The 27,999-nt window shown below is 36.0% G+C and overlaps 1 protein-coding gene across 1 annotated transcript in view; it reads left to right on the forward strand.

Moving 5' to 3' along the window:
* CEP295 (centrosomal protein 295) overlaps positions 1-27,999 on the forward strand; it is a 63,245-nt gene that overhangs the window by 15,516 nt on the left and 19,730 nt on the right. The window contains 13 exon segments of the mRNA XM_042780574.1: positions 551-646; positions 5,192-5,332; positions 7,029-7,212; positions 7,427-7,594; positions 11,019-11,240; positions 17,089-17,181; positions 17,335-17,435; positions 19,387-19,524; positions 19,939-20,036; positions 20,332-23,761; positions 24,247-24,424; positions 24,565-24,708; positions 26,823-26,972. Coding sequence (XP_042636508.1) covers positions 551-646; positions 5,192-5,332; positions 7,029-7,212; positions 7,427-7,594; positions 11,019-11,240; positions 17,089-17,181; positions 17,335-17,435; positions 19,387-19,524; positions 19,939-20,036; positions 20,332-23,761; positions 24,247-24,424; positions 24,565-24,708; positions 26,823-26,972 — 5,143 coding nt within the window.

The following is a 27,999-nucleotide window of genomic DNA, read 5'->3' on the forward strand; positions in this document are numbered from 1 at the left end:
ATTAGATATCAGTGCATAATAAATTGTGGTGGACTAAATCTGCTTTTATAACAAAATCTAGGAAAGAAAGGCAACAATAGTTTGTCCTTCTGTGAGCTGTTTTGTTCTGGAATGGGGTAAATATTGGCTAATGTTTTGGGATGTCGTTAGACATTAAGAAAGAAGTAAGACTAATTAAGAACTATGTTAGAACCTCTGTGAGTAGGTATGGAATAGGACATACAGTCTATGTTCTGTTTTCCTATAAATAGAATGCTTATAATTTTATTTGACATATCTTGTATGATGATCATGTTCATGTTCAGAGGATTTAAAGGTGAAATATCTCTTTAAATAATAGATTATGTTAGAAATTGAAGTGAACTGTGTTTGCATTAGAGACACCTGGAAAATATTTTGAAGTACTAGTGACTCTGATCAAATAAAACTGGTACTTTTATTATAACTGGAAATACTTTAACTCAGAAAAAAGATTGAAATTGATTTTTTTTTGCATTGGATTTAGCTTTAACTGAAAATTAATGCTTTTAACTTACATTCTGTTTTTCAGAACATTGATGTAAAAAGAATTCCTTCAGCAAAGACAAATAGTTCTACTTACCATCATCTTTATGGTCTTGTGAATAGAGAGATGGACACAAAACAGGTGATTGACTTATTATTTATGGCTCTCACTTTATTATTTTTGTGTTCAGTGAGTTGAATTATATAAATTTGAAAAACTCTGTTAATCATCTGTATTCTCTGGTGCTGCTATAACAGACATACCACAAGTGGATGGCTTTAACATACAGAGATTTATTCTCTTACAGTTTAGGAGGCCAGAAGTCTTGAGATCCAAGTGCCACCTCTAGGGGCTGGGTGAAGGCCCCTTGACCTTGGGCTTCAGCTGTGCCTCTTGGAGCTGGCCCACTGCAGCTGGAGGTGCTCTTGACTCAGGCAGCTGCTGGCTGCTGAGGCTGACAAACCCAAGGTTGACAAGTAAAATGGCACAGTCTCAAGATTATCAAGCAACATGGCAGGGCACTAGCTCACATCCAAAAACAGTCCTAAGATTGGCAGACTGCTGAATGAAGCCTCGGCTAACGGCAGGATCCAAGCGTGCTAAAAAGGTCAGAGACCTTTCTCCAAGCTTCTCCTTATATCCTGTAAGCAGACCACATCCCTAAGGCAGCTACTCAGCTGCTCACAGCAGATTCTGCCATGGAGTTGATTACCAGTCTCATCATGGGAAGTAACTACATCCAGCTGCCTGCTGCCCAGCCATTCAAAACCAGGCCCAGCCAAGTTGACACATAACCTTAACTACCATATCATCTTATGAGAATAGTGATAAAAACTCTTTTAAATTTGCTTTGAGTTTCCATGTCAAGTATATGACGGTTTAATATAAATGAAAGTAGCTGGTTATTGAAATGGCCAGATTCTTAAATAACACGTAAAAAATTTTGGACCTATACACATAAGCATACATTCATTATAGGAAAAATACCTGTGATCTGAATGCCAAAAGATCATAATGGTTAATCTTATAATGAATTCGTTATAGCCTATTTATATGTAAACATATACATACACTTTACAGAAATCTTTACAATTATATGTAAACATACACACACTTTACAATTAATAATTGTATTTTCAGCATGAGATGCAGATGAAGATTCAGAGATAATTTTGTTATCTTGAAAGGCAAGCACATTGCTCCATTGTCAAATTTCTAAAACAAAGGTTTAAGGACAGATTTTTCCTAATGGTAGCATAAAGCAGCAAATAAAAAGAAAATATTATATATAATAATTTTACATAAGGGAAGACAACAATCATAAACCTGTTTCTGAAAATATTTAGAAAGCATCTTCTTTACTCAATACACAGAGCTATAGTTTGTGGGTCTGCTTTTATAAGACTGCATATAAATTATACTGTTTGACAAATTCCTCTTTTCATTTCACAATTTTTGGATCAGTTTCTTATTTCTTGCATGTTCTTTAATAACATAATTTTTAACAACTACCAGCCACTCCTAGGAAGGAAGGATGGGCAATCTACTTCCATAGTGATACTGCCTCGGAAACCTAAGGAGGGTCGCTATGAGTCAGGTCCAACTCGATGGCAAATAATAATTACAACACTTAATATTTCATCATAGAATTTGTTTAAGCATTCTACTATTTCATTTTTTTCTTTCTTTAAATAATGTTAACATAACAAGCTTGTATGTTTTATTGACTTCATGGCACCTAACAATATCTGTGTTTAGGATAGATTGCTAGAGGAGAAATTAATTGGTAAATATTTTAAAGGTCTTGATACAGATCACTACATTGACTTTTAAAAAGCATTAGCAGTATAAGAGCATGGCCATCTTACTACACTTGCTTATTGTTAAAAAAAAAAAAATGGCCAGACCTAAAGAGTGATAAATGATACCTCTTTGTTATTAATTACAATTGCCTTTTTTTTTTTAACAGTGTCTTCCCACCACCAGCCCACCCCCTCTCATGTTTGTAGATGTAATTGGCTACTAGGAAAGTAAGCTTCCCCAATATAGCATTCATGTGGTGTTTAAAATATACCAATAATAATTTTGGTTGACTGATTAACGTTGTTATTGTTATATGCCGTCAAGTTGGACCTAACTCATAGCGACCCCTCCTTGGGTTTCCGAGGCAGTATCACTATGGAAGTAAATTGCCCAACCTTCCTTCTGAGGAGGAATGGCTGGTGGGTTTGAACTGCCAGCCTTCTGGTTAGCAGTCAAGTGCCTTAGGCATTACACTACCAGAGCTCCAGACTGATTAATAGCAGATGCTAATATCAATATTCAGTCTTGACCTAAGATCACTATCACCAGAATGGAATAAACTTCTAGAATATAAGAATAAATTGCCCAATTTGTATTCTGGTCACTATACAACATTTTTGCAACATTCAATGTTCCTTTTAACAGAGATTGGTGATGAAAGACTTCTCTTTTTTTTTGCTAGCTCCATTGGTATGGTTATTGCTAATGTTGTTGCATTGTCATTAATTAGCTTTCTTTTTTCATAGTAATGAAAAGACTTATCTCCTCTTCAATTTCTGGACTCGAAGATTAGAGCAGTAGTTATAATGCAGTCTTACAAAAGCAGACCCACAAACTATAGCTCTGTATATTGAGTAAAGAAGATGCTTTCTAAATATCTTCAGAAACAGGCTTATGATTGTTGTCTTCCCTTATGTAAAATTATTATATACAATATTTTCTTTTTATTTGTTGCTTTATGCTACCATTAGGAAAAACCTGTCCTTAAACCTTGGTATTAGAAATTTGACAATGGAGCAATGTGCTTGCCTTTCAAGATAACAACATTATCTCTGAATCTTCATCTGCATCTCATGCCGAAAATACAATTATTTAATTATGTAAATTCTCTAAATTATGTTGTGCTGTTTACTTTTACATACAATTAAACAGAACATCATATGCTTGAAATTCCTGAATTACTCATCCCTTATTATGTTTATTCCTTTGTCTACAATAGTGGCATGCTATTTTTTCTTAAATGGGTATTTCGTTCTAGAAATATTTCTCCAAATCAGGCCCACTATATTGTTTGCTATGAGACCCATAAATGTCTGCAGACACATAAAGTCAAAACAGTTAAATTCATCATCAGTTTATCATGCTGTCCAACTTAAAAACTTCTGTCCAAATGTCTGATGTATAAGATGCAGAAGTAGTGTATTTAATAGTTAATATCATTACCATTTTGTACACTGCAGATTATAATTAATGAAAAAGTTTTTCAGAAATGTATTTTCTAAAAGTAGTTTTTTTTTTTTTTTTGGCCTGGGATTCACAGTTTATGCAAAGTTCACATATTTTTTTATCTTCTGATACTGAAAATGAAATCTATGAGAGCTTCAACCGATTCTAAATTAAATTTTTCATTGTATCGACACAAAACTCTGTGATTGTTTTTTCCCCAAAAGCATTCTTGTGAAATTTTATCTTGAAATTTGATCAGTAAGAACAAAATATGTTTTGAATACCTTATTTTTTTTGTAACCCTTTATTTTATTCATATCCTTTATATATTTTATTGTGTCTGGATTGAAGATCTTTAGCATGCATGTTGTATGTTATTTAATATTCTGTTTTTAATTCACCCTCAAAATATGTGAAGAATTCCTAAAGGACTTTTTCTTGAAAACCTCACGGCCTAGATGGATTAAATATTAAAAATTATTTTGTTTAATGTTATATGTGTTAATATACCAAATAATTCTACAAATAATCTAACTTTTGTCATTCTTCTGGGTATTATTTAGAATTGCATCGATGTTTATTGACTCAAAAAGGAGATAGTATTTTTTATAAACTTTTTTGGCCAGTGTACCCTTTCTTAATATAGTATGAACTGTTGATCTCTTTACTATTTCCCCACTGTTTGAGAGTTTTTTATTACTTTTCATATGAAGTTCATAGCTTTCACAAGCATCACTAATTACTATTTCAAACTGACTGATAGAATTTCAACATATAAAGTACATAAGGAGATTTTCATTCCAAATTACATTTGGAATGTTTATTATATTTGAAAGTAAATGTTCAGATAATAATAGTAAATTCAGGTTACTTGGCTTTTTTGTGTTACTGCTATTAAACTGAGATATGATGGCTATGCAATGGCATAATCATTATTTACACACAAGTTTGAGAAAATCAGGAATGATATTACATTAGATGTTTTGGTGATTTGGCCTTCCTGAGGCCAAAGCCGAACCCCAGATTTTGTCTGTAAACCAAAGCCAAATGTCAGTGCTGCCCTGATTTACATGAATTTTTATTTTTGTAGTTTCCTAACTGCTAGATTTGTGGGTCTTTACCTTTTAACATTTTCTTTTTGATGGATTTTTTTACTTAATAAAAAAAAACAAAAGGTGGAAGAATTTAGATGAGTATAGCCTAACTGGGTTTGAAATTAACAACCTAAGTCTTTTTATTGTATGACTTTCAATTTGATCCTTTTCATAGAGGTATGCTGTTGATTTATCTGGGAATTTGAAAATACAACTCTTCTTACTCTTTAATTTTATACACAGAGACAAACATGATTTACCAGTCGTTTTGGTTTTTAGATATGACTCTGGTTTGGTACATTTTATTTTTAAATTGTCTAAAATGTTATTGATTGACTGCTAGCCAGATCCTCATTTGGCTGCTGAAGAAGAAGCTAAACGTTTGGAAGTACTACAGAAACAAATAGCAGAGGAGAGACTGGAACAGTTTGAAAAAGCGCATGTACGAGGTTTCCACGCAATGAAAAAGATTCATTTGGCTCAAGTAAGAATTATATTCTAGCTGTGACCACTAGCAGAACTGATTAGTGAATGAGCTCAAAGTAAGGAAGTGTGAGGGTATGAAAATATTATCTCCTGATTCATGATTTCTCAAGTTTCCCACTTTCTTTGCCTGTGTATTTCAAGTTCAGATTAGGTAAACTTTCACACTTAAAGTATATCACTGTGCTCTGAAGATTTTGCTAATGGTAAATTTATTAAGAATCTGATATTTTAATCTGTCCATAAATAGCTTAATATATTTGAATCAGTTTCCTAATTTAATTATTTGAATTGCATTTGTGCTCCTTAAATTTGAAGATTCAATCATATTTGTATTGATTCAAAGATAAAGTCATTATCCTTGCTTATACTTTGAAAAAGTGACTTTGCCACATACTTGCGCAAAACATGTATGATGAAAATTGGCTTTTCAGTTTTATGTACTGCTTCATTTCTGTCATGCTTATTGCTCTTGAAATTCTGATTGTTAAAACATGCATAAAAGCCATTCATCTTATTAGAAGTCTGATTTTATTTTCTGAATTTGACTAATGTATTTTGATATTTTAAACCCATCTCTTAGGAATGAGTTTTTAAGTAATTGATAGGAATTAAGTGCCTGTCTTATGAAAGTTTATTTGTGTAGTATGAACTAAATTATAACCGCTCTTCAATTTTTAGCTTTTATAACTGATGGTGAATTATGGCTAAAATAACTGAATGCCTGAATTATTATCAATAAATCTCCTTATCTAAGACTTAAGCCTATAGTAAAAAAAAAAAAAGTAAATGAAAAGCAATCTTAAATTGAACACATTTCTCCATAAAAGCAGTAACATTTAGTTGGTTGAGAAAATGGCTCCATAGTCAGTCTGCCTGGGTTTGCCTCCCTTCTTCACCATTTGGCTGTTTGCTCTCAGCAAGTCATTTAACTTTTCTGAGCTCTATTTTAGCATCTGTTTTGTGAGGATTAGATAAGTTTAGTAGAGCACTCTTAGAATTGTGCCTGGTAGTTCATCAGCTCACAGTAAATGTTGGTGATGGTGGTCAGTGTCATAAATAATCCAAGTAGAAGAATATGTCAACTTTTCAGTGAGCTAGAATAGTATATGCAAAGAACTGTGAAATTAATTTAATGAAATTGAGTAAATTTGTTCATAATTTGATTCATTTTAAGGGCATGGCAAAAAAAAAAGAAATTCATCCCCAAATAACAAAACACTTAATAGTTAACAAAAGAATAAATAGTGTATATATATATATATTATCATTTAACACTCACTCTTCCTTTATTATATAAATAAGTTCTTACATAAGAATTAATGTTGAAACCATGTGATCTTACTACTATTAGAGAATTTCCTTTCCCCTGCCTTAAACTTTTTGCTGCAAATCCTAATGTGGCTTAGTACCTTACTTCCTGTTAGTGTCTATCATAAATAGTATTTGGCTTCTACCTACCTCTTCAACTTTCTTTTTCTTTAACCACTGTTGTCCTTCATGCCCTACCTATGATGAACAGATTATGTAGGGTATCTAGCATTCAGTAAATATTTGTCGTCTTTTTGTGGCAGAAAAAATGGTAGAGGAGGGAGGGAGCTATTGTTCCTCATTATTTCCTCACTTTTCCTTCATTATAAGTGTTAATAGTCAGAAGTTTCTGACTCAGCTGTCATTAATTCTCTCTATTCCTAAAGAATCAAGAGAAATTAATGAAAGAACTGAAACAGCTACAACAAGAGGACCTGGCCCGTAGAAGACAGAATGTAGCACGAATGGCACCACAGCTAGTTGAGCTGCCATACAAACGCAGTGAAATGAAAGAAGACTGGCAGAGAGAGCTAGAATTTGCCTTTGAAGATATGTACAATGCAGACAAGAGTAAGCTTTTTTCAGTAGACTTTCAACAGTACTTTTAAATGTTTTGGTGGGAAAACATATTTGTAATGATACAGAAGTTTTTATTTTTGAGTTCTCGGTTTGAAAAAGACTCTCATATTTTAGACTTAGAATCTATGATGGCCTTTATATCTTATGATTAAATTATTTTTAGTCATTTTGGAATAGAAACACGTCTGTCTATTTTTTTATCGAGAGGTGAAAGGAAACCTGATTTTGCAACTTGAACCAGAGCCTTTGCCGACTGTGATCGATCAGACCCAAGATGAGGAACTGGACCTTTCAGTGGATCAAGAAGATTTAAACGAAACTAAGAATTTGCAAGTGACAGAAGCTGAAAAAATATGCCGTAGTAAAATAGACGGTAAAAAAAAAAAGACACCCTTCTGAGTTAACAATATTTTACAGGAAAAAATGCTAATCATTAGCCCACAATTAGAAAAATCAAATCTAATTTAAGTACAGTGACTAATAGTTAATAGAAGTGGTGGAGAAGGAAACATTTTCAAATTTTAGTCATTAAAGTTCCTTTTCCTATACATAGGAGTAAGGTTTTTTATTCATCCATATACATATATGTGTGTAAGTATATATGTATTCTGATGATTTTGAAGTTGTTTAAATTAGGTACTCAATTCCAAATTCGTTTTTTTTCCCAGACTCATCAAACCATCAGTGAGATTCTACGGTGTTCAGTTATTGCTAGGTACTTCATATATCATGATGAATAGCTCATGCTTAAATCTCTCTTCTAAACTTCATCTATATATCCACCATTCTGAATTTTTACTTGGCTTTGTGTCCCATAAGGAGCTCTGGTAACATAGTACCTAAGGCATTTGACTGCTAACCAGAAGGCTGGCAGTTCAAACCCAAGGAGGGGTCGCTATGAGTTTTGGTTTGGTCTGTGTGTCCCACATGTACTTTAAAACTCACAGTGTCTTAACAATAAATTTATAATCTTCTCGTGCCTACTGAAACCTTCTCTTCTGGTCTTCCTTATTTTAGTGAATGGTGCCACAGTCTGCAGAGCTCAAACCAGATCAGTGGGAATTACCTTTAACACCTCCCCCGCTATTACCTTTACATTTCATTAATGACCTTTAATTAAAGTTCTTCATTCTGACCCTTTGTTCCCCGTGTCTTCTACTGTTGGCTTCACTGAAAACCTTATCATTTCTTCCGTGGATTGCTTCAGCAGCCTAATTGGCCTTCTTGCAGTCTTAGTCTCTACAGTGCAACTAGAATGACCTATCAAATGAAACTCAAATCCTGTTCCTCTTTCTCTCTTTGAATGACTTTAGTGGGCCCTCACAATAAATTCTATACCTTGTTTAAATGGGCTTTATTAAGACGTATTTCACTTACAATGAATAAAAACCACCACAGTAGATACAGAGAGCTTTTCCATCAAAAGAAGAAGATCCCTGGGACTGCTTGGTAATTAGCATCCTCCCTCAGTCCTTGACCATTGACAACCACTGATCTTTCAGGCTCTTAGTTTTGCTTTTCTAGAATTTCCAGTAAATGAAATCATACAATATGTAGTCATTTGTGTCAGAATTCTTTCATGTAGCACTTTGAAGTTCATCAATATTATAGCATGTATCAACATTTCATTCTTTTTTATTTGCTGAATAATATTCCATTTTAGAGCTATATATCATATTTTATGAATCCATTCACCAGTTGATGGACATTTGCGTGGTTTCTGTATTTAGGCTGTTATGGATAATTCTATGAATGTTCACATGGAAGTCTGTGTGTGTGTGTATGTTTTCATTTTGCTTTGGTAGATAATTGCTGTGTTGTTAGTCAGTTTATGTGTAACTTATTAAAAAGCTGCCAAACTGTTTCCAAAGTTGCTATGCCATTTTACATTCATACTAACGCTGTGTGAGGGTCTGAGGGTTCTAGCTTCTCCACATCTTGGCACTAAGGGTAGTAACTCCTCTGTTCCAGCTAATCCCGTTTGGGATTGCTGGCATGGTGTTGCCAGGTTTTTGATTGTTAGAAATTAATCATTGTTCTTTTTACATCCTTAGTTTTAAATGTCAGTGACTACTGATTTCTTAAAAATCAGTGAGTTACTGATAAATGAAAGAAAACAGTCATAAAAGCGTGTGATTCCTGTTTAGATGGAGTTTAAAAAAACAAAACAAAAACCAGGCAAAACTGATCTGTGGTGCTAGAAATTAGAATAGTGGTTATCTTTAAGGGTAATATTGCCTGGTAGGTGTCATGGTGGAGGATTCTAAGTGCTGGAAATAGTCCATGTGATGATCTGGATGGTGTTTGGACCGGTGATTGGGTGAAACTCATTGAAAGCATTTAGGTTTTGAGTTGTAGCTCAATTAGAAAGTTAAAAACACCCTCTAGATACTCTTGAATTTTATTCCTTGATTAAGTTAGGATACTATACTTGAAACAATTTTATCCTCTTAGCCAAGAACTAAACTAGCTACCGTGATTCTGACTCATGGTGACCCCACATAGGTTTTCTGTCACTGATTTTTCAAAAGTTGCTCTCCAAGGCCCCTGTGAATAGATTAAAACCTCTAACCTCTGGTTGTACACATCAGCCCATATGGAAGAAAGTTGTTAGAAACATGATTTTTTTGAAAAGGGATCTATTTATGAAGATAGGTAGGAGAAATTTTCCTCAAATAGTACCAAGAACAATTTGGGAGCAATTGGTTTACTTTTAAGGTTATAACTGGTGAAGTTTTCCTCTATAAGCTACTAAGAAATACAGAATCATATTTGGGACTCCTCTGTAGCATGAAGTGTATAGAACCTTAAAGCACATATTTCAAATACTAATCTTACCCACCAGTTCATTTGTAGGTATCCATTCTGTCACCAGTTAGCAAGCTGCTTTAGCATCTTTCTGACAATTGTTTTTATATATTTAATATATTTAATTTTTGTTGTTGAGATTATACACAGTAGAAAATATACCAGTTCAACAATTTTTGTATGTTCAATTCAGTGACATTGATTACATTGAAAAATTCAGTGATGTTTGAGTAATGCAACCAGACTTACCCTCCTTTTCCAAGTTGTTCCTCCATTGTTAACATAAACTGCCTGTCTAATCTTTAGAACTGCTATTGTCATTTTGATCCTATTTAGATAGATCTTAAAAGAGCACAAGTGCTCAAGGCAGTTAATCTTTACTGGTTAAGCCAAAGTGTTGGTTGGTTTTAAGAAGGCTTCAGGGAATATTTTTGGGTTGAAGGTAAGTTCAGAGCAAGTTTCAGGAGTTCATCTAGACTCCATGGCTCCAGAAACCAGATAAGTTTTTTTAAGCTTTAAATTTATATTGGAAAATGATTGTATTTTGCACCTTTACTATTTAAGTTGAAAAAAGTATTTCTGGTTATAAAATTGTAACTGGGATCAAGTAATGTTGTGTATACTGTTAAATAAGGAGCTCTGGTGACACAGTGACTAATGCATTTGACTGCTAACTAGAAGGTTGGTGGTTCAAACCCTTCAGCCACTCCGTGGAAGGAAGACGGGGCAGTCTACTTCCGTAAAGATTTACTGCCTCAGAAACCCAGTGGGGTTTGCTATGAGTCAGAATCGAGTTGATGGCAGTGGGTTTGGTTTTAGCTTTATACTGTTAAATTGTAAATATTGAGAAACATGGAGTTATGTTTTTGCTTTCAATAATAGTTGTAGGCGTAACTAAAGGTAAATATAGAACAGTTTGCCTGATCTATAATAGGTGCTGAGTAAGGTGTGTTTGTTTTTGTGGATTTTTTTTTTTTTCGTTCTTTCAGTTCCCTTGGCAATGAAGACTCAACAGGTCCCTTCAAAAATTCTTTTTAAAAAATTATTAAATAAAATCCGAAGCCAAAAATCTCTCTGGACAATTAAATCCATGTCTGAGGATGAAAGTGAGACCATTACAGCTGTGAGCGAAACTGAGAGTAAAACACCAACAGTGTCTACAGGAACAATTGCCAGTGAAGAGCAAACATTAGCCCCTGGGCAGGAACAAGGTGAGTCCCTCCAATAGCCTCATTTTATAGCACACAAACCCTTTTGAAAATTTTTTTAAAATATGCTCATTCCTGAAAAAAAGAGTAGAGGTCAAAAGAAAGAAAAGAACGTTAAAGCCCATAATCCTACTAATTACAAGCAACAAATCCTAAAAACCTTAAACTCTTTCCAGATAACTTTCAACATATTATTATTGTTCATATATATTAATTATAGTATATAATTCTTATATATATTCTAGTGTAATTGATAAACCAAAATTAATCAGTTTCCTATTAAGACATTTAGACAGTTTCCAGTTATTCTTGCTATTTCTTGTGCTGCAGTAAGCACCTTATAGTGAAGTCTTTGCCCACATCTTTAATTATTTCCTTAGGATGAACCATTAAAAGAAAGATTCCTAGATCAAAGGATATGAAATGTTAATGGCTTTTTAGTGTTTTGTATTGTGTTTATTTCATGTTCCACCAGATATTTGGTTTCTTTATTTGTTAATTTAAAAGAACTTTTTTTGGTAAATAAATAACTTGTTAAATATCATATTTCCAGAAGTTACAAAGATTAAACCAGCAGTATCTCCTTTTTAAGTTACGTACAAGTAAATGAGGATTGTGATGATGTAACTGTCTTTTGTTTTGTGTTTTCCTTTAAGTGTTAGATTTAAAGATATAATTGAATTTGTGAGGAAATGTTTTGCTACCTGGCTTCTGAAAGAAGGCAGGGACTTAGAGTCCATATTTGGATTTTGCCTTTTGTCCTAAATATAATCAGAAGCCTTCTTGAACTGTTTTCTTCAATTGGCCTCTTGACACCACCCTCTCTTGGTTTTCCTTCCTCACTGGCTCCTCCCTCATGGTGTCCTTTGTTCTTTATCCTCATCTGTACAACCACTAAGCATTGCCCCTGAGCTTGCTCTTTACATCTCTTCTCTGCATCATCATTCCCTGTTTGATCTCCTCTAATGTCATGACTTTATATACTGAATGTATATTTCTAGGCTAGATCTCTAAAGGAAGAGGGAACAGCAAAGGTGATTTTTTTTTTAAAAAAAAAAGGAGTAGCCAGAAAAGTAGGAGAGAGAATATGGTGTGGGGAAGCCAAAAAGGGGAGAAGGAGGTCTTTCGCATTTAATCCATAATCAAGTTCTTTTGAAAAAGATCCTGTGTGATAAGGCTCTCTCCAACCTCATCTTGCTATGCTGTTGATGTTGATATTTGCCATAGAGTTGGACCCAACTCATAGCGACCCTTCCTTCCGAAGAGTGGCTGGTGGGTTTGAACCGCCAGCCTCCTGGTTAGCAGTCAAGTGCTTTGGGCACTACGCTACCAGAGCTCCCCCTTTCTTACTATACGCCATGTATACCAACCTGTTAGTTTCTTGAATGGGCCACTTTTTTTTTTTTTTTTTTAAATCCTCACAGGGTTTTCATACCTTCTGCTCTGTCTTTCTGGAAAAGTCTTCTACATACTCCCACATGCTTTACCTAGCTGATTCCTCTTCACCTTTAAGAGGGTTGCTTAAATGTCATTTTTTCAGAGAAATCTCACCTGACCCACCAGTTTAATTCAGAGTCCCCTATCATTATTATTATTGTTATTGTTGTTGTTATTATTATTATTATTCCCCTATGGAAGGAGCTGTGGTTGCACAGCGGTTAAGGCATTTGCCTGCTAACCAAAAGGTCAGTGGTTCAAAACCAACAAACTGCTACACAGGAATTGGTCGATGTTTATCCATGAAGATTTACAGCCTTGGAAACCCTACGGGACAATTCTACTCTGTTCTGTAGGGTCAGTATGAATCAAAACTGACTTGATGGGAGTGGGTTTGGTTGGTTCATTGCTGTATTGTATAATCCCTTTTTTTTTTGGTCTTACATAGTTCTTATCGTGGAGCGTGGGGCTTAGGGCTGCTTTTCGCTTGGGGGTGGCTCTATTTTAATGCCAGGGACCAAGGTAGGTGGGCGTGGGGCTCAGGAGCTGCTTTTTTGCTTGGGGGTGGCTCTGTTTTAAGGCTGGGAATCCAGGTAGGCAGGTGCAGAGGGGTTAGGAACAACTGAGGGAGATAAACTTGTCTGTCACTTTGTCATCCTATGGTGGCTTATGTGTTGCTGTGAGGCTGGAGGCTATGTTGTAAAATGCCAGCAGGGTTACCCATGGTGGCAGGTTTCAGCAGAGCTTCTAGGCTAACACAGACTCGGAAGAAGGAAGAGGCCATCCACTTCTCAAACAATTGGCCAATGGAAACCTCATGAATAGCAGTGAAACACTGTCTGATATATTACTGGATAACTTTATGAAACATTGTCCAATATAGTGCCAGAAGATGAGCCCATCAGGTCAGGAGGCGCTCAGAATTTGACCAGGGAAGAGCTGACTCCTCAGAGTAGAGACAACCTTAATGATACGCATAGAGTAAAGCTTTTGGGACCTCCATTGGCTGATGTGGCAAGACTCAAAATGAGTAGAAACAGATGCAAACATCCATTAATAATTGGAACATGGAATGTACGAAGTATGAATCTAGGAAAATTGGAAGTTGTCAGAAATTAAATGGGATGTGTAAAGATCAATATCCTAGGCATTAGTGAGCTGACATGGATTGGTGTTGGCCATTTTGAGTCAGACAACCATATGATCTACTATGCTGAGAATGACAAATTAAAGAGGAATGGTGTGGTATTCATCATCATAAAGACTGTTTCAAGATCTGTCCTGAAGTACAGTGCTATAAGTGATAGGATAATATCCATATGCCTACAAGGAAGACAAGTTAACACTACCATTATTCAAATCTATGCACGAACCACCAAAGCCAAAGGTGAGGAAACTGAAGATTTCTACCAACTTCTGCAGTCTGAAATTGACCAAACATGCAATCAAGATGTGTCGATTATCACTGATGACACTGGAGATCACATGATAGAATTTTGCAAGACCAATGACTTACTCATTGCAAATACCTTTTTTCAACAACATAAGCAACAGCTATACACATGGACTTCACCAGATGGAATATACAGGAATACACAGATTGACTACATCTATGGCAAGAGGCAATGGAGAATTTCAGTATCTTTGGCTAAAACAAGGCCAGGAGCTGATTGTGGAACAAACCATCAACTGCTCATATGCACGTTCAAGTTGAAGTTGAAGACAATTAAACAACTCCACAAGAGCCAAAATATAACCTTGGTAATATTCCTCCTGAATTTTGAGACCATTTAGAGAATAGATTTGATGCACTGAACACCAGTGACCGAAAACTAGAGGAACTGTGGGATGACATCAAGAACATCATCCATGAAGAAAGCAAGAGGTCATTAAAAAGACAAGAAAGGAAGAAAAAATCAAAATGGATATCTGAAGAGACTCTGAAACTTGCCCTTGAATGGAAATAGCTAAAGCAAATGGAAGAAATGACAAGATGAAAGAGCTGAACAGAAGATTTCAAAGAGCAGCTCAGGAAGACAAAGCCAGTTACTATAATGAAACATGCAAAGACCTGGAGTTAGAAAAATAAAACGGAAGAACACGCTCAGCATTTCTCAAGCTGTAAGAACTGAGGAAAGAATTTAAGCTTCATGTTGCAATATTGAAAGATTCTATGGGCAATATATTGAATGATGCAGGAAACATCAAAAGAAGATGGAAGGAATACACAGAGTCACTGTAACCAAAAAGAATTGGTCAATGTTTATCCAGTTCAGGAGGTGGCATATGATCCAGAACCAATGGTATTGAAAGAAGAGGTCGAAGCTGCACTGAAGGAATTGGCAGAGAACAAGGCTCCAGGAATTGACGGAATACCCATTGAGATGTTTCAGCAAACAGATGCCCCACTGGAGGCACTCACTCAGTTATATCAAGAGATTTGAAAGACAGTTACCTGGCCAACTGACTGGAAAAGATCCGTATTTGTAACCATTCCAAAGAGAGGTGATCCCGCAGAGTGTGGAAATTATTGAACAATATCATTAATATCACATGCAAGTAAAATCTTACTGAAGATAATTCAAAAAATGGTTGCAGCAATATATTGACAGAGAGCTTCCAGAAATGCAAGCTGGATTCAGAAGAGGACATGGAATGAGGTATATCATTGCTGATGTCAGATGGATCTTAGCTGAAAGCAAAGAATACCAGAAAGGTGTTTACGTACATTTTATTGACTTTGCAAAAGCATTTGATTGTGTGGATCATAACAAATTATGGATAACATTGAGAAGAATGGGAATTCCAAAGCACTTGATTGTACTCATGAGGAACCTGTGCATAGATCAGGAGGCTGTCCTTTGAACAGAACAAGGGGATACTGCATGGTTCAAAATCAAGAAGGGAGTGTGTCAAGGTTTTATCCTTTCACCGTAATTATTCAGCTTGTATACTGAGCAAATAATCTGAGAAGCCGGATTATATGAAGAACATGGCATCAGGAATGGAGGAAGACTCATTAACAACCTGCGATAATGCAGATGACAACATTGCTTGCTGAAAGTGAGAATGACTTGAAACACTTACTGATGAAGGTTAAAGACTATAGTCTGCAGTATTGATTACACCTCAATATAAAGAAAACAAAAATCTTCACAACTGGTCCAATAAACAGCTTCACAGTGGATGGAGAAAAGATTGAAATTGTCAAGGACTTCATATTACGTGGCTCTACAATCAATGCCAATGGAAGCAGCAGTCAAGATATCAGACAACGTATTGCATTGGGCAAATCTGCTGCAAAAGATGATGAGCAAAGATGTCTCTTTGAAGACTAAGGCACACCTAACCCAAGCCATGGTACTTTCAATCACCTCTTATGCATGTGAGAGCTGGACAGTGAATAAGGAAGACCAAAGAAGAGTTGATGCTTTTGAGTTGTGGTGTTGGGGAAGAATGCTAACAGTACCATGGTCTGCTAAAAGGACTAACAAATCTGTCCTAGAAGTGCAGCCGGAATGCTCTTTGGAAGCAAGAATGGCCAGACTTTGTCCCACCTGCCTTGGTCACATTGTCGAAAGGGACCATTCCCTGGAGAAGGATATCATGCTTGGAAAAGTGGAGGGTCAATGAAGAAGGGGAAGGCCTCAACGAGATGGATTGACACAGGGGGTGCAATGATGGGCTCAGGTGTAGCAAGGATCATGATGCTGCCACAGGACCGGGCAGTGTTTCGTTCTACTGGGCATAAGGTTGCTATGCATTGGAGACGACTCAACGGCACCTAACAACAACAGCAGTACTTATCACACTTTCTAGTTTTATAATTTTTCTAGGGGTTATTATATAAAGTTTCTTTCCCTCACTCCTTGAAGGCTTTTCTTATATACCTCATGTCCCTAGCATCTAACATACAAGTAGGTGCAGAATGAAAAGTGAGTGAAGCAATAAATAATTGATGCAGAGTTTCTGGCTACTTTGATAGGATCATAGTAAATTGCTTTAACTTCCTTCTTTGATCTGCTTTCATAAATAATACAAATCCCAGTATCTAAATATGTCGAAGATATGTTGACATTTCTCTATCTTCTCTTTTTTAGCTATAGTGCTTTGTTTATTCTACTCCTTTTATCCTTTCCATTGTGTTTGAAACCCTGTGTGCTTGCCTTTTTAATCAGTTCTTCACATTTTTACTTTTTGTTTACTCTTTGAATCTTCCTGGATTGATCAGGCTTGGGTTTAATGGATAATATACCTGTTCTTCAGGAAAATGACTGGATCATGACTAAGTAAGACATTCAGGTGGACCAAAATTGAATTGTTAACCTTAATGCTAATTTCGGTTTTATTGTTTGCTTTAGATATGAGCTTGACAATAAGAATATGTTGATGATAACAATGGTATCTTTTATAGTTACTGAAAGTGATGCACTAACAGTTGAGTCAGGGCCACTTCCTACTGAAGACAAGCCACTTTCATGCAGCACTGACGCTGAAAAGCAACAAGGTATTTCTTTTTATCATATCCTGAAATTAAATTTGCTTGATTCTTTACATCTTTTTTCTAATAAACTTAATGTAATAAATTAATGAAAGGACATATAGGGGTGTCCAAATTCTAAATTGTTGAAACTCGTTTTTGTTTGGGAAATTCTCTTAGAAGTGGCAACTCAACCTATCACAACTGTAGCTGAGAATCCAGTTCTACTTCACCCTCAGGAAGAAGCCGCCAGAATTAGAATGTCAGCAAAGCAGAAACAGGTAATTTGAAATTCTGATTTTAAAGATTTCCTTCTTCCTTTAGATACTAAAATTTTGTTTGATCAATGAAGTTTGTCTTAATGTCTGGCTACTTTTGATACATCTCTTTACCATGTCTTACACAGACATTTAACTGATAGATGGTACTTCATGCATGGCTTGAACAGTCTACCTTATACTTACTTCATTCTGCATTTTTTTCGTGTATTTTGTACTTTTGTGTGTACCCTGACCAGTTGCAGTTGAGTCAGTTCTGCACCATCTGTCAGAGAAGAACTGTGCTCTCGCAGTTTCAGCAGTTGAGTGTTTGGAAGTAGATTGCCAGGCCTTTCTTCTAGGGCACCTCTGGGTGGACTCACACCTCCAGCTTTTCAGTTAGCAGCCAAGCACATGGACCATTTGCACCACCCAAGAGTATCTTCCCTGTAAAATGTGCAAGTTCTTAAAGGAAGCAACCACCTTTTTTTTTTTTTTAAGTTCAGTTTAGTTTATGGTATATTGCTTTCTTTATACTTAGTAAATGCCCAATAAAAAATTCTTGACTAATTGAGTACCTTGTTGTAATATTAGACAACTAGACCTTGTAATCCTAAAAGTTTTTGAAAAATAGTATTTCATAAGAAAAATTGAAAATTAAGTGTCTTTAACTATAATTTTAGTCTCTTGTTTTCTAGCAAAACATTTGCTGTTGTAACCATCTGTAACTATATAATTCACTGACATTGGTCATGTTCTCCGTGTTGTGCAGCAGTCACCACTATCCATTTCCAACACTTTTCATCACCTTTAATAGAAACTCACTCATCTCATCTACTTTTAATAAAGGTTTTTAAACAATTTCTGATTATTACTAAGCCAGGGGCTAATTATTAAACCAGTCAGTTTATAGTCATAGTTTTTACAAAAATGTATTTGGGCAGTAAAAATTCTATCAGCCACTATTTCTTCTGAGGTAAATGTCCTCTATTTCATAATCTAGAGTAATATTCTCCAGTAAAACTTTCTATGATGATGAAAATGCAGTGGGTTTTTGGTTAGTGACTACTGTGTTGATAGTACAGTTCTAGTGATACAACAGAACTGGAAACCATCCAAATTCAGTAGATCCTGTAAGTGAGAGAAGGAAGGAAGCTGAAGACAGTAGCTCAGCTATTGCTACTGTTTCCAGGTTAGAGAAAGGACTGTTAGAGTATCAAGCTGAGACAATTGTGTATTTCAAAAAACAAGGTCATTTCTTAAATATCTCTGGTAGCAGTGCTTCTCTTTATAAAACTTTGCATGCATTCCTTTTTCTATTTGGTAAATGTTTATTAAGTGCCTACTTGCATCAGGTACTGTACTAGGTGCTAAATTTAGTAGGCAGACATAGTCCCTGTTTGTTCTCATGAAACTTAGAGTTACTCTGGCATGTTCTTAGTATTTTAATCCTTTGTATGTATGTGTGTATAATATTAGACATTGTCATCTTTTTGCCATTTGCCTTTTTTTCCCCATATATTCTGTGAATGACAGAAAAGACACAGAATGTTGCTCATTGTATTATTATTTAGCTTTTAGGTAACTGCCTAAACTGTTACTCAGGGTATGCCTGAGATCACAATGTTTTAGGAGACCTTGATACTTAATTTCCGCAGTCATTATTGTGTACTGGGAACAATGTAAAGTCAAATGTGGACACAGTATGGCTGAGTAATATAAAGAGTTAATGTATTTATTTTTCCTTCTTCTTCTGCCTTGTTTTATTTCTCTCCTTTTTTCTCCTTCCCCCCCCATCCCGTCTCTCACTTGCTTCCTGTCTCTGACAGTGGCAACAGCAGAGGAAAAGACCAGCACTTACTTCTTGGATAATTGTACTCTTGGTGCTAAAAATAGTTTCTTTTAATGTAATGCATGTAAACTTTTATGTGTGTGAGTTTGTTGTTAATAGCTCAGTGGCATTTTTGTTGCCTAGATAATGGAAATAGAAGAGCAGAAGCAAAAGCAATTGGAATTACTTGAACAAATTGAACAACAGAAATTAAGATTAGAAACTGACTGCTTCAAGGCTCAACTAGAAGAAGAAAAAAGAAAAAAAACTCAACAGACTGGGGTAGGATATATGAAATCTCATCTCTCCTAGATTGTTGGGAGGCAAAAAATATGAGCAACTTCGCATTCAGAAAACTAAAATGTCTTTCTAATCTCATTTGGTCATTTTTTTCCTTTTATAATATAAGTATGCACTAACCTAATGCCTTTCATCTTTCAGTTTCTCTGGGTACCAGTGTATATAACCATGATTTGTGTGTAATACGTATATTGAGCTCTTACTTAGACTTGGCACTAAGGGACAACAATGGATTACTTCCTTTCTTAATACTGTAATGGGAAGTGCCAGTCTTTTTATTAAAAACAAAGTTCTATAGAAGTTTACAATTTTGGAACTTCAGTTTATGTAAGATATAAGATACTTTAGTGCTATTTTCTGAATTTGCCTTCTAATTATTGTGTTGTCTTTTATTAGGTTAGCTTTGCTCCAGCACCGTGCACCATAATTTCTGATGAAGATAGTCATAGGCAGATGATTCGTAACTATCAACATCAGCTTTTAGAACAAAACAGGTATTAGCTAGGATACAATTTATATTTGATTGTGTGTGGTTACATCTTCAGAATTTATTATTTAGTATATATGAGGATCTAATTGGGGTTCCCTTAGAACTATGGCTTATAGATTTCTCTAATATATGGCAGTATGAGAGTCATTTCTTTGATTATGATTATGACTGTGATTATGATTATAGCCAACTCTAGACTGCTATTTGTTATATATTTAATGTATAGACTTAATTGTATTGAGAATAAGGGACTTTTTTTTTTCCATCATAAAAGAACAATGTTTGTTTGTTTTTGGTAGGTTACACAAACAATCTGTTGAAGCTGCCAGGAAACAATTAAACGAATATCAGACTATGTTAAAAGAAAGGTACCTACCCATGTCAGCCACATCATTGACAGCTGATTCTGTTACATCAGTACAACCTCAGAAATCTGAAAGGTCCACTATTGTATCAGAGCATTGGGATCAAAGTCAGAAACCTAAGTTGAGTCCTAACAAATATCAACCCACAGAGATCTCCAAATTAGAACAAAGTCATTTTCAGATACCAAAACAGAGTCTCTTTTCACAGAGACAGGTAGAAACAATGGAAACGTTAAGCACTTCAGATGTTTTAGCCAAGCAGTCTTTGGAATCACAGGAACATCTGAAGTTATACTCACAGACTGAAACACAACAGAGAGACTATAAATTGATCCCTGAAGATTCTTACAGACTTTCAAGGCCTTTGTCACATGATAGGCCACTAATGTTTCAGGATGCTAGAGAAATATCTGAAACATCCAGGGCAACAACTTTTCAAACTTTAGGCTCCCAACAGATGTACTCAGAAAATAGTCAAAGTAAGTCTTCTCAGCTGACTGAACCCTCTTCATTTCTACCACTGGTAGCTGAGCATTCTTTTAGTTCTCTCCCTGCTAAAGGTGAATCTGGACGAAGCCAGGAAGCCCTTTCAACTAAGAGCAAAAGTGCATTTTCCTTAGGGCATTCTATAATCAGCCAGATGCAGGATAGGTCTTTGCCATTTTCAGAGCGTATCACAGCCCAGCAAGGTAATTTGAAGGCTCTCCAAGTACAATTGGAGCTACAAAAGGAAGTTCTCCGGGCAAGACAGGAATCTCAGGAACAACTCTTTTTGCACCAACAGAAAGAATTGGAAGAGCAAACTGGCCTCCCTTTATTTATTCCATTGGTAGCTTCACATTCATTTACTTCACTGCCTTCTGCCAAAGCTGAATTAGAGAGAACTGAGGACTCTTCTTTAACCAACAGTGATACAACAGTTTACTTGGGCCATCATCCTGTGGTCCCACAAATTCAGGATAGGCTTTTGAGTTTATCACAGTCTAACTTACCTCAGCAAGATAATTTTCAGGCTAGACGGGAAGCCCAGGAAGTATTATGTATGCATAAACAGAATGAATTGGATGGAAGGGTGTCTTCTGAGCAGGCTACATCCTCTACTCTTCCATCTCAGGAAGCTCAGCATACATTTACTTCATTATCTTTTGCTGAAATACCATCTGGAAAAATCCAGCAGCAATATTCATCAAAGAGTGAGAACAGAGTCCTCTCAAGCCAGTCTGAGATCCCAACATCTCAAGATAGGTCTTCAAGTTTCCTACAGCAGTTCCTACCTCTGCAGGATAGGTTAAAGTTGCTCCAAGAACAGCTAACTACACAGAGGAGTATTCTTCAGGCTCGGCATGAAGCCCAGGCAGAGTTTCTTCTACAAAGACAAAAGGATGTGGAGGTCAGTAAGTCTGGGCAGATGAATTCTTCATTCTCAACAGTGATTGCCCAAGATTCAGTTACTTCAGCTAGAGCTGAACCTAGAAGGGTTCAGAAGCTTTGTTTATCTGATGAAAATCTAATTCCTTCAAATCATTTCGTCATCCCAACATTTCAAGACAGGTCTCTTAGTTTTCCACAGCAAGAAAATTTGACAACACTCCAGGAACAATCACACATACAGAGGGTAATACAAGGTACTAAACAGGAAACTCGGGAATTTGTACATAAACACAGTGAATTGGACAAAAGGTTTTCTTCTGAACAGGCTGCCCCCTTTTCATCCCTATTACAGGTAGCTGAATCAGAAAGATCGCAGGAATTTATGTCACTCAAGAGTGACAGTACGGTTCCCTTGACCCATTCTGTGAACCCAAGATTTCAGGAAAGACATTTGAGGCTCTCACAACAAATATTTCCTTTAAAAGATAATTTGGAAGAACGACAAGAATGGCTAGTTACAGAGAACAGAGCTCTTAATTTCAGCCAGAAAGCTCAAGAAAGTACATCTTCTGAACAAATTGGTTCCTCTTCATTCATACCCCAGTTGGGACAGCTTTCGTATACTTCCTTACCTTCTGCTGTATCTGGTACTATCCAGGAACCTATCTCAATAGACAGTGATAGTAAAATTCCTTCAAGCCATTTTCAGATCCCACAATTGCAAGATAGGCTTTTGAGGATATCACAGCTTATCCAGCCTCAACAAGATAATTTGAAGTCACTTCAAGAACAGTTAGCTACACAGAGAGAATCTGTTGTTCAATCTAGAAGGGAAGCTCAGGAAAAATTACAGAGTGGATGGAAGGAAAGAGTATCTGCTGAGCAGGTTGCTACCCCATCCTTGTTACCCCTAGCAACCCAGCATTCATTTGCTTTATCCCCTCTTACTGAATTGGAGAGAATCCAAGAATCTTGTCCAACTAAGAGTGATAATATAGTCTCCTTAAGTCATTCTGAGATACAAAGATTTTCTGATAGGTTTTTGGATTTGTCAAAGCCTGTTTTACCTCAACAAGATAATTTGATTGCACTTCAACAACACTTGCAAGCACAGTCAAATCTCCTTCCTTTTAGTGAGAAGACTCAGAAAGAATTGGTTTTGCCTGGACAATATAAATTTGAGCAAAAGGTATCTTGTGAGCAGTTTATCCAACCTCACTTAGGTGATTTGAAGGCACTTCAAGAGCAGTTAGATGTACAAAGAAGAGCCATTCAATCTACATTGGAAGCCCAAGAAGAATTGCTTTTACAGAGACTAAGTAATTTGGAGAAAAGAATATCATCTGAGCAGGTTGGGTCCTCTTCACACTTACCCCAGGTAGTACTGCCTACTGCTGCCTCTGAAAGAACCCAAGAGCCTTTCCCAACCAAAAGTAACAACACTGTTCCCTCCAGTCATCCTGAGATTCCAGGAATACCTGGTAGGCTTTTGAGTTTATCCCAGTCTGTTCTCCCTCAACAAGATAATTTGGTAGCATTTCAAGAACAGTTGAACTTACAAAAGGAAAGGGTATGTCCTAATGAGAAAACCCAGGAAGAACTGTTTTTAAACAAACAAAGCAAGGTGAGCGAAAGTGAATCTTCTAAGCATGCTTTGTCTTTCCCAAAGGAGACAGAACATTCATTTATTTCATTACCTTTTGCTGAAGCTAAATCTAAAGGAATTTGTGAATTGTATTCATCCAACAATGAACATAAAACTCCCTCAAGCAATTTTATGATCCCAAAATTGCAAGATATTTTGAGTGTTTCACAGCCTATCTTAGTTCAGCAAGATAACTTGGGACTTCAGAAGCAGTTGCATCTACAAAGAGAAGCTCTGAATTACAGTCAAAAAGCCCAAGAGGAATTGCTTATGCAGAGGCAAGCAGCATTGCAGCAGCAGATAGAGAAACATCAAGAGACTTTGAAGGATTTCTTTAAAGACAGTCAGGTAATGTTTTCAAATTGAGTATTAAGAATTAAACGATAGAAGTAACCTGACTCATGAAGTAAATATTAGTATTAATACTAGATCTAGAACAGTTTTTGTTTTTTAAATTCACTGTAAATATATATAACAAAATTTGTCATTTTAACCATTTTAAGTGTATAATTCAGTGACATTGATTACATTCACAGTGTTTTGCAACTGTCTCTACTGTTTGCAAAACTTTTTCATTACCTTGAACAGGTAGAGTGGAGGCTATGTTTTTAGATCCAGGATTGATTATACTTTTTAATGGAAATACCACTCTTTGAATATTGGAAACATACCTTTTTTTTTTTAATCTATGGATAAAGTTGCAATTGTGTGATTGATGGAACTATTTCTTTGGTTGAGGTTCTAATTTAAGAAAAAGGTGTTGTAAATCTTAAGAAGAGTTCTTCAGATGATCCCTCCTCCTGTGTCGTTCCCTCACCTGTCCATTTTTTCAGACGGGTAAGCCTGTATTTGAATATGATTTAAAAACCCAGAAGATGGAGCAGCTTAGAGAGTGGTTTCCTCATCTCCAAGACCTCTCAGGAAATGATCAGGAAGATGTTAATCATGCAGATAGAAGCAACTCTGATGATAATCAACTGCTTTCAGAAGAGATCACTACCAAACAAAGTGGTAAGACTATTTCTAACATTTTATTGTAATTGTTCTGCTGATTTTTCATGGCTTTTACCACTGCATCTTCCTGATTGAAAAAAAGTTTATAGTATGTTAATAGATATTTATTATGCCGAACCTTGTCCTTGACTTTATAGGTGAACATTTGGACAAAGAACTGGGTAGGAGATCCTCAAAGCCGCCTCTAGCAAAAGTTAAATGTGGATTAGACTTGAACCAGCATGAACTTAGTGCTATACAAGAAGTAGAATCACCAGGAAGTGGCAGAGCTTCTATACTAGGTAAAGAGTTGGGTTGATAAAATTAGATTTCATAATAGTTTGACAGCTTGCTAAATTTTTTTCAGTGTGCTGGTTTTTTGTTTTGTTTTGTTTTGTTTTGTTTTGTTTTTTGGTAAAGAAGCTTAGGTTGTGAGTACTCATGAAAGGAAAAAAATGGTTTACATAAATGGTATTTAAAACTTAGACTTAAAGTAATGTAGCATTAGAGAACTGATTTTTCTGTTGTCCAAATGGAGTAAACCACTTTACTGTAGACTGAAAAGATCTAAAAAGGCTCTTTAGGGAGGTGATAAATGCAAGGTCAAGAAACACTGATCTATACTGACCTTCAAATTTTCTTATCATTTCTACCCTGTTGTTCTGGGGAATTTCCTCAACTTTTTCTTCTAACCTTTCTTGTAGATTTTAATTTTGACAATCAAATTGTGTTTTCTAAAATTTCCTCTTTTTTCTATGATTTTTTTCCCTTTTTCATAGCATCCTGCTATTTCATGTCTACAAAATATTATTTCAATATTTATGGTTTTCTTTTGCTAATTTTTCTTTGGTTCTCTGCATTTTCTGTTTGCCTGAGATTTTTGTTGTTACTGTCTATGTGTTATATTTAGGAGGCTTTCTGTTATTTCTGTGCATATTTGATTGGGATTCAGAAAGGCTAATTGGAAGTTATATGAGTGACTAGACCTTATTTGCTGTTGGACTACACTGGAAAAGGTGGCTTTTCATTTTGGAGTCTTTTGATTTAGTACCTATAGTTCTTTTCCCTCAAGCAGTTTACGATTTAGTTTGTTCAAAGAATGATCCTCCAAGCTTGATATAAGCTTGACTATTATTGTGGAGGCAGATTTGGGGGATATGAGGATCTCACCATTGAGGATGCAGACTTTTCTTTTAGTATCCTTGATTTCCTTGTGGCATTCTACCACCCCCTTCAACCCTTGCCTCCTTTCTCTGCCTGAGACCCCTGAATTCAAAATATATCAAATTTGATTTCTCCAAACTATAAACCTGTCCTCCTCTCAGGGCATGGCATTGTGAGACAGTGTTTAACTGTTGTAAGCACTTTTAAACATTCTTCCTGTTTTCAGTTCCCCTGAGCCACGTGTTCCTTTTGTCATACCTGGTGCCTTTAATTCCCAAGTTATTCTGAAGTTTTGCACAGTAAATTAGCTTGGTTCTTTTTGGTATCACCTACCCCTTTGTTGTTTATTTTTATTTTTGTACCAAAGTATAACATTCAGAAAAGTGTACAGATCTTAAGTGTTCATTTCAGTAATTTATCACAAGCTCACCCATGTAACTACCACCCAGGTCAAGAACTGGGACATTAGAAAGCCCTACAAACTCCTTTTATAGTACTATGAAATGTTATTAAATTCTTTAAGCAGTTTTCCTGTGGTAAGTCAATGTTGTTATTGTTGTTGTTTGCCGTCGAGTCGGCCCCGACTCATAGCGACCCCTCCTTGGGTTTCTGAGGTAGTATCACTACGGAAGTAGGATTGCCCAACCTTCCTTCCGATAAGTGGCTGGTGGGTTTGAACCACCAGCCTTCTGGTGAGCAGTCAAGTGGTTTAGGCGCTATGCTAACAGAGCTCCTTAAGTCAATACTGAGGCTTAAATCTAGTATTAGGAAGTAGAAGTATCATTTAAAAAAAAATAAAAATTGAATGTCTGCCTTGAGCATTGTGCTGTTTTAAAGAACTGTCTATGGGATCAAATTAACAATAACTCAAAAGGTTAAATAGAAAACTTACAGTGAGTTTACAGTAATGAGGGAGCAACAGTTCAGAAAAGGAGGGTGAGACTAGTTGTACAAATTGAAGAATATAATCAGTGTCACTGAATGTAGATACTGTTTAATTGATATATATTCTGCTGTGTATATTTCAACAACAAAAATAAATCATTTAAAAAATTTAATAAAAACTGAAGTAAAATAATTTGAATGCCTGCTTATGTGAAAGATAAGCAGTTAGTATTTTCTTTCTACCTAAATTAAAAACTTTTAAAAAGTTTAGCTTTTTATCTGTAATCTAAATTGACATTTTAGCAAGTTTTAGCTTGCTCTAGAAATTTGAGTGGAAATCTGATGAGACAATTTTTTGTCTTCCCAGGTAAAACAGATTTTTATCAAGACAGAGACCCTATGAGGGTCTCAGTAAGCCAAGAACAAAGTTTACTTAGTAACTCAGTGGACCATGATTCATTTGAACATCAACCAATTACGCAGAAGAATGTCTGTGGTGATGACTATGATGAAGCAGGTGAGAGAGAAATAAATTGAAATTGGAATTGCTGGGCAGAAGGATATATACACAAAAGATATTTCTTACAGTATTTTTATTACAGAGAATGGTAAATAACCCAGTGACTTTTGGTAGGAAAATCGTATGGTACACCATATTATGTAGCTCTATACAGTTGGTACAAATGGCATCTACACACATTGACTTCATCAGGTAGAATACACAGAAATCAGATTGACTACATCTGTGGAAAGAGGTAATGGAGAAGCTCAATATCTTCAGCCAAAACAAGGCCAGGAGCTGACTGTGGAACAGACCATTAACTGCTCATATGCAAGTTCAAGTTGAAGCTGAAGACAACTAAAACAAGTCCATGAAAGCCAAAATATGACATTGATTATTTCCCACCTGAATTTAGAGACCACCTGAAGAACAGATTTGATGCATTGAATACCAATGACTGAAAACAAGATGAGCTATGGGATGACATCAAGAATGTCATCCATGAAGAAATCAGAAGGTCATTAAAAGGACAGGAAAGGAAGAAAAGATGAAAATGGATGTTAGAAGAGGCTCTGAAACTTGCTCTTGAATGGAGAGTAGCTAAAGAAATGACAAGATAAAAGAGCTGAACAGAAGATTTCAAAGATCAGCTTGAAAAGACAAAGTCAATTATTATAACAAAATGTACAATGAGGAGTTCCAGCAAGATGGCGGATTAGGCAGAAGGACTGCACAGACCCTCTTCAACAAAGAAGAGGGAAACCAATTAACACAAACACAGAAGATAATCTTGGACCCCTGAGCTTTGAAGGGAAGGATACAAAAGTGGACTAAACCCCAACTAGCAGAAGAATTTGCACGAAAATACCCAAAAAGGAGACACACGGAGCTGCAGTCTAGCAGCGACTTGAGCGACCCTGACAGCACAGGCGGCACAAATGGCTTGGAGATTCCCGAGTGGTGGTAGGACCTAAGAATTAACCTGAAAATCACCCTGCTAGCCAGGGACTGCATGGACTGTGCACAGTAGCTGGGGAACAAA

Source organism: Orycteropus afer, unplaced genomic scaffold (genome assembly GCF_000298275.1).
Source record: "Orycteropus afer afer isolate SDZICR_OR568_19922 unplaced genomic scaffold, OryAfe1.0 scaffold00047, whole genome shotgun sequence".
NCBI lineage: Eukaryota > Metazoa > Chordata > Mammalia > Tubulidentata > Orycteropodidae > Orycteropus > Orycteropus afer.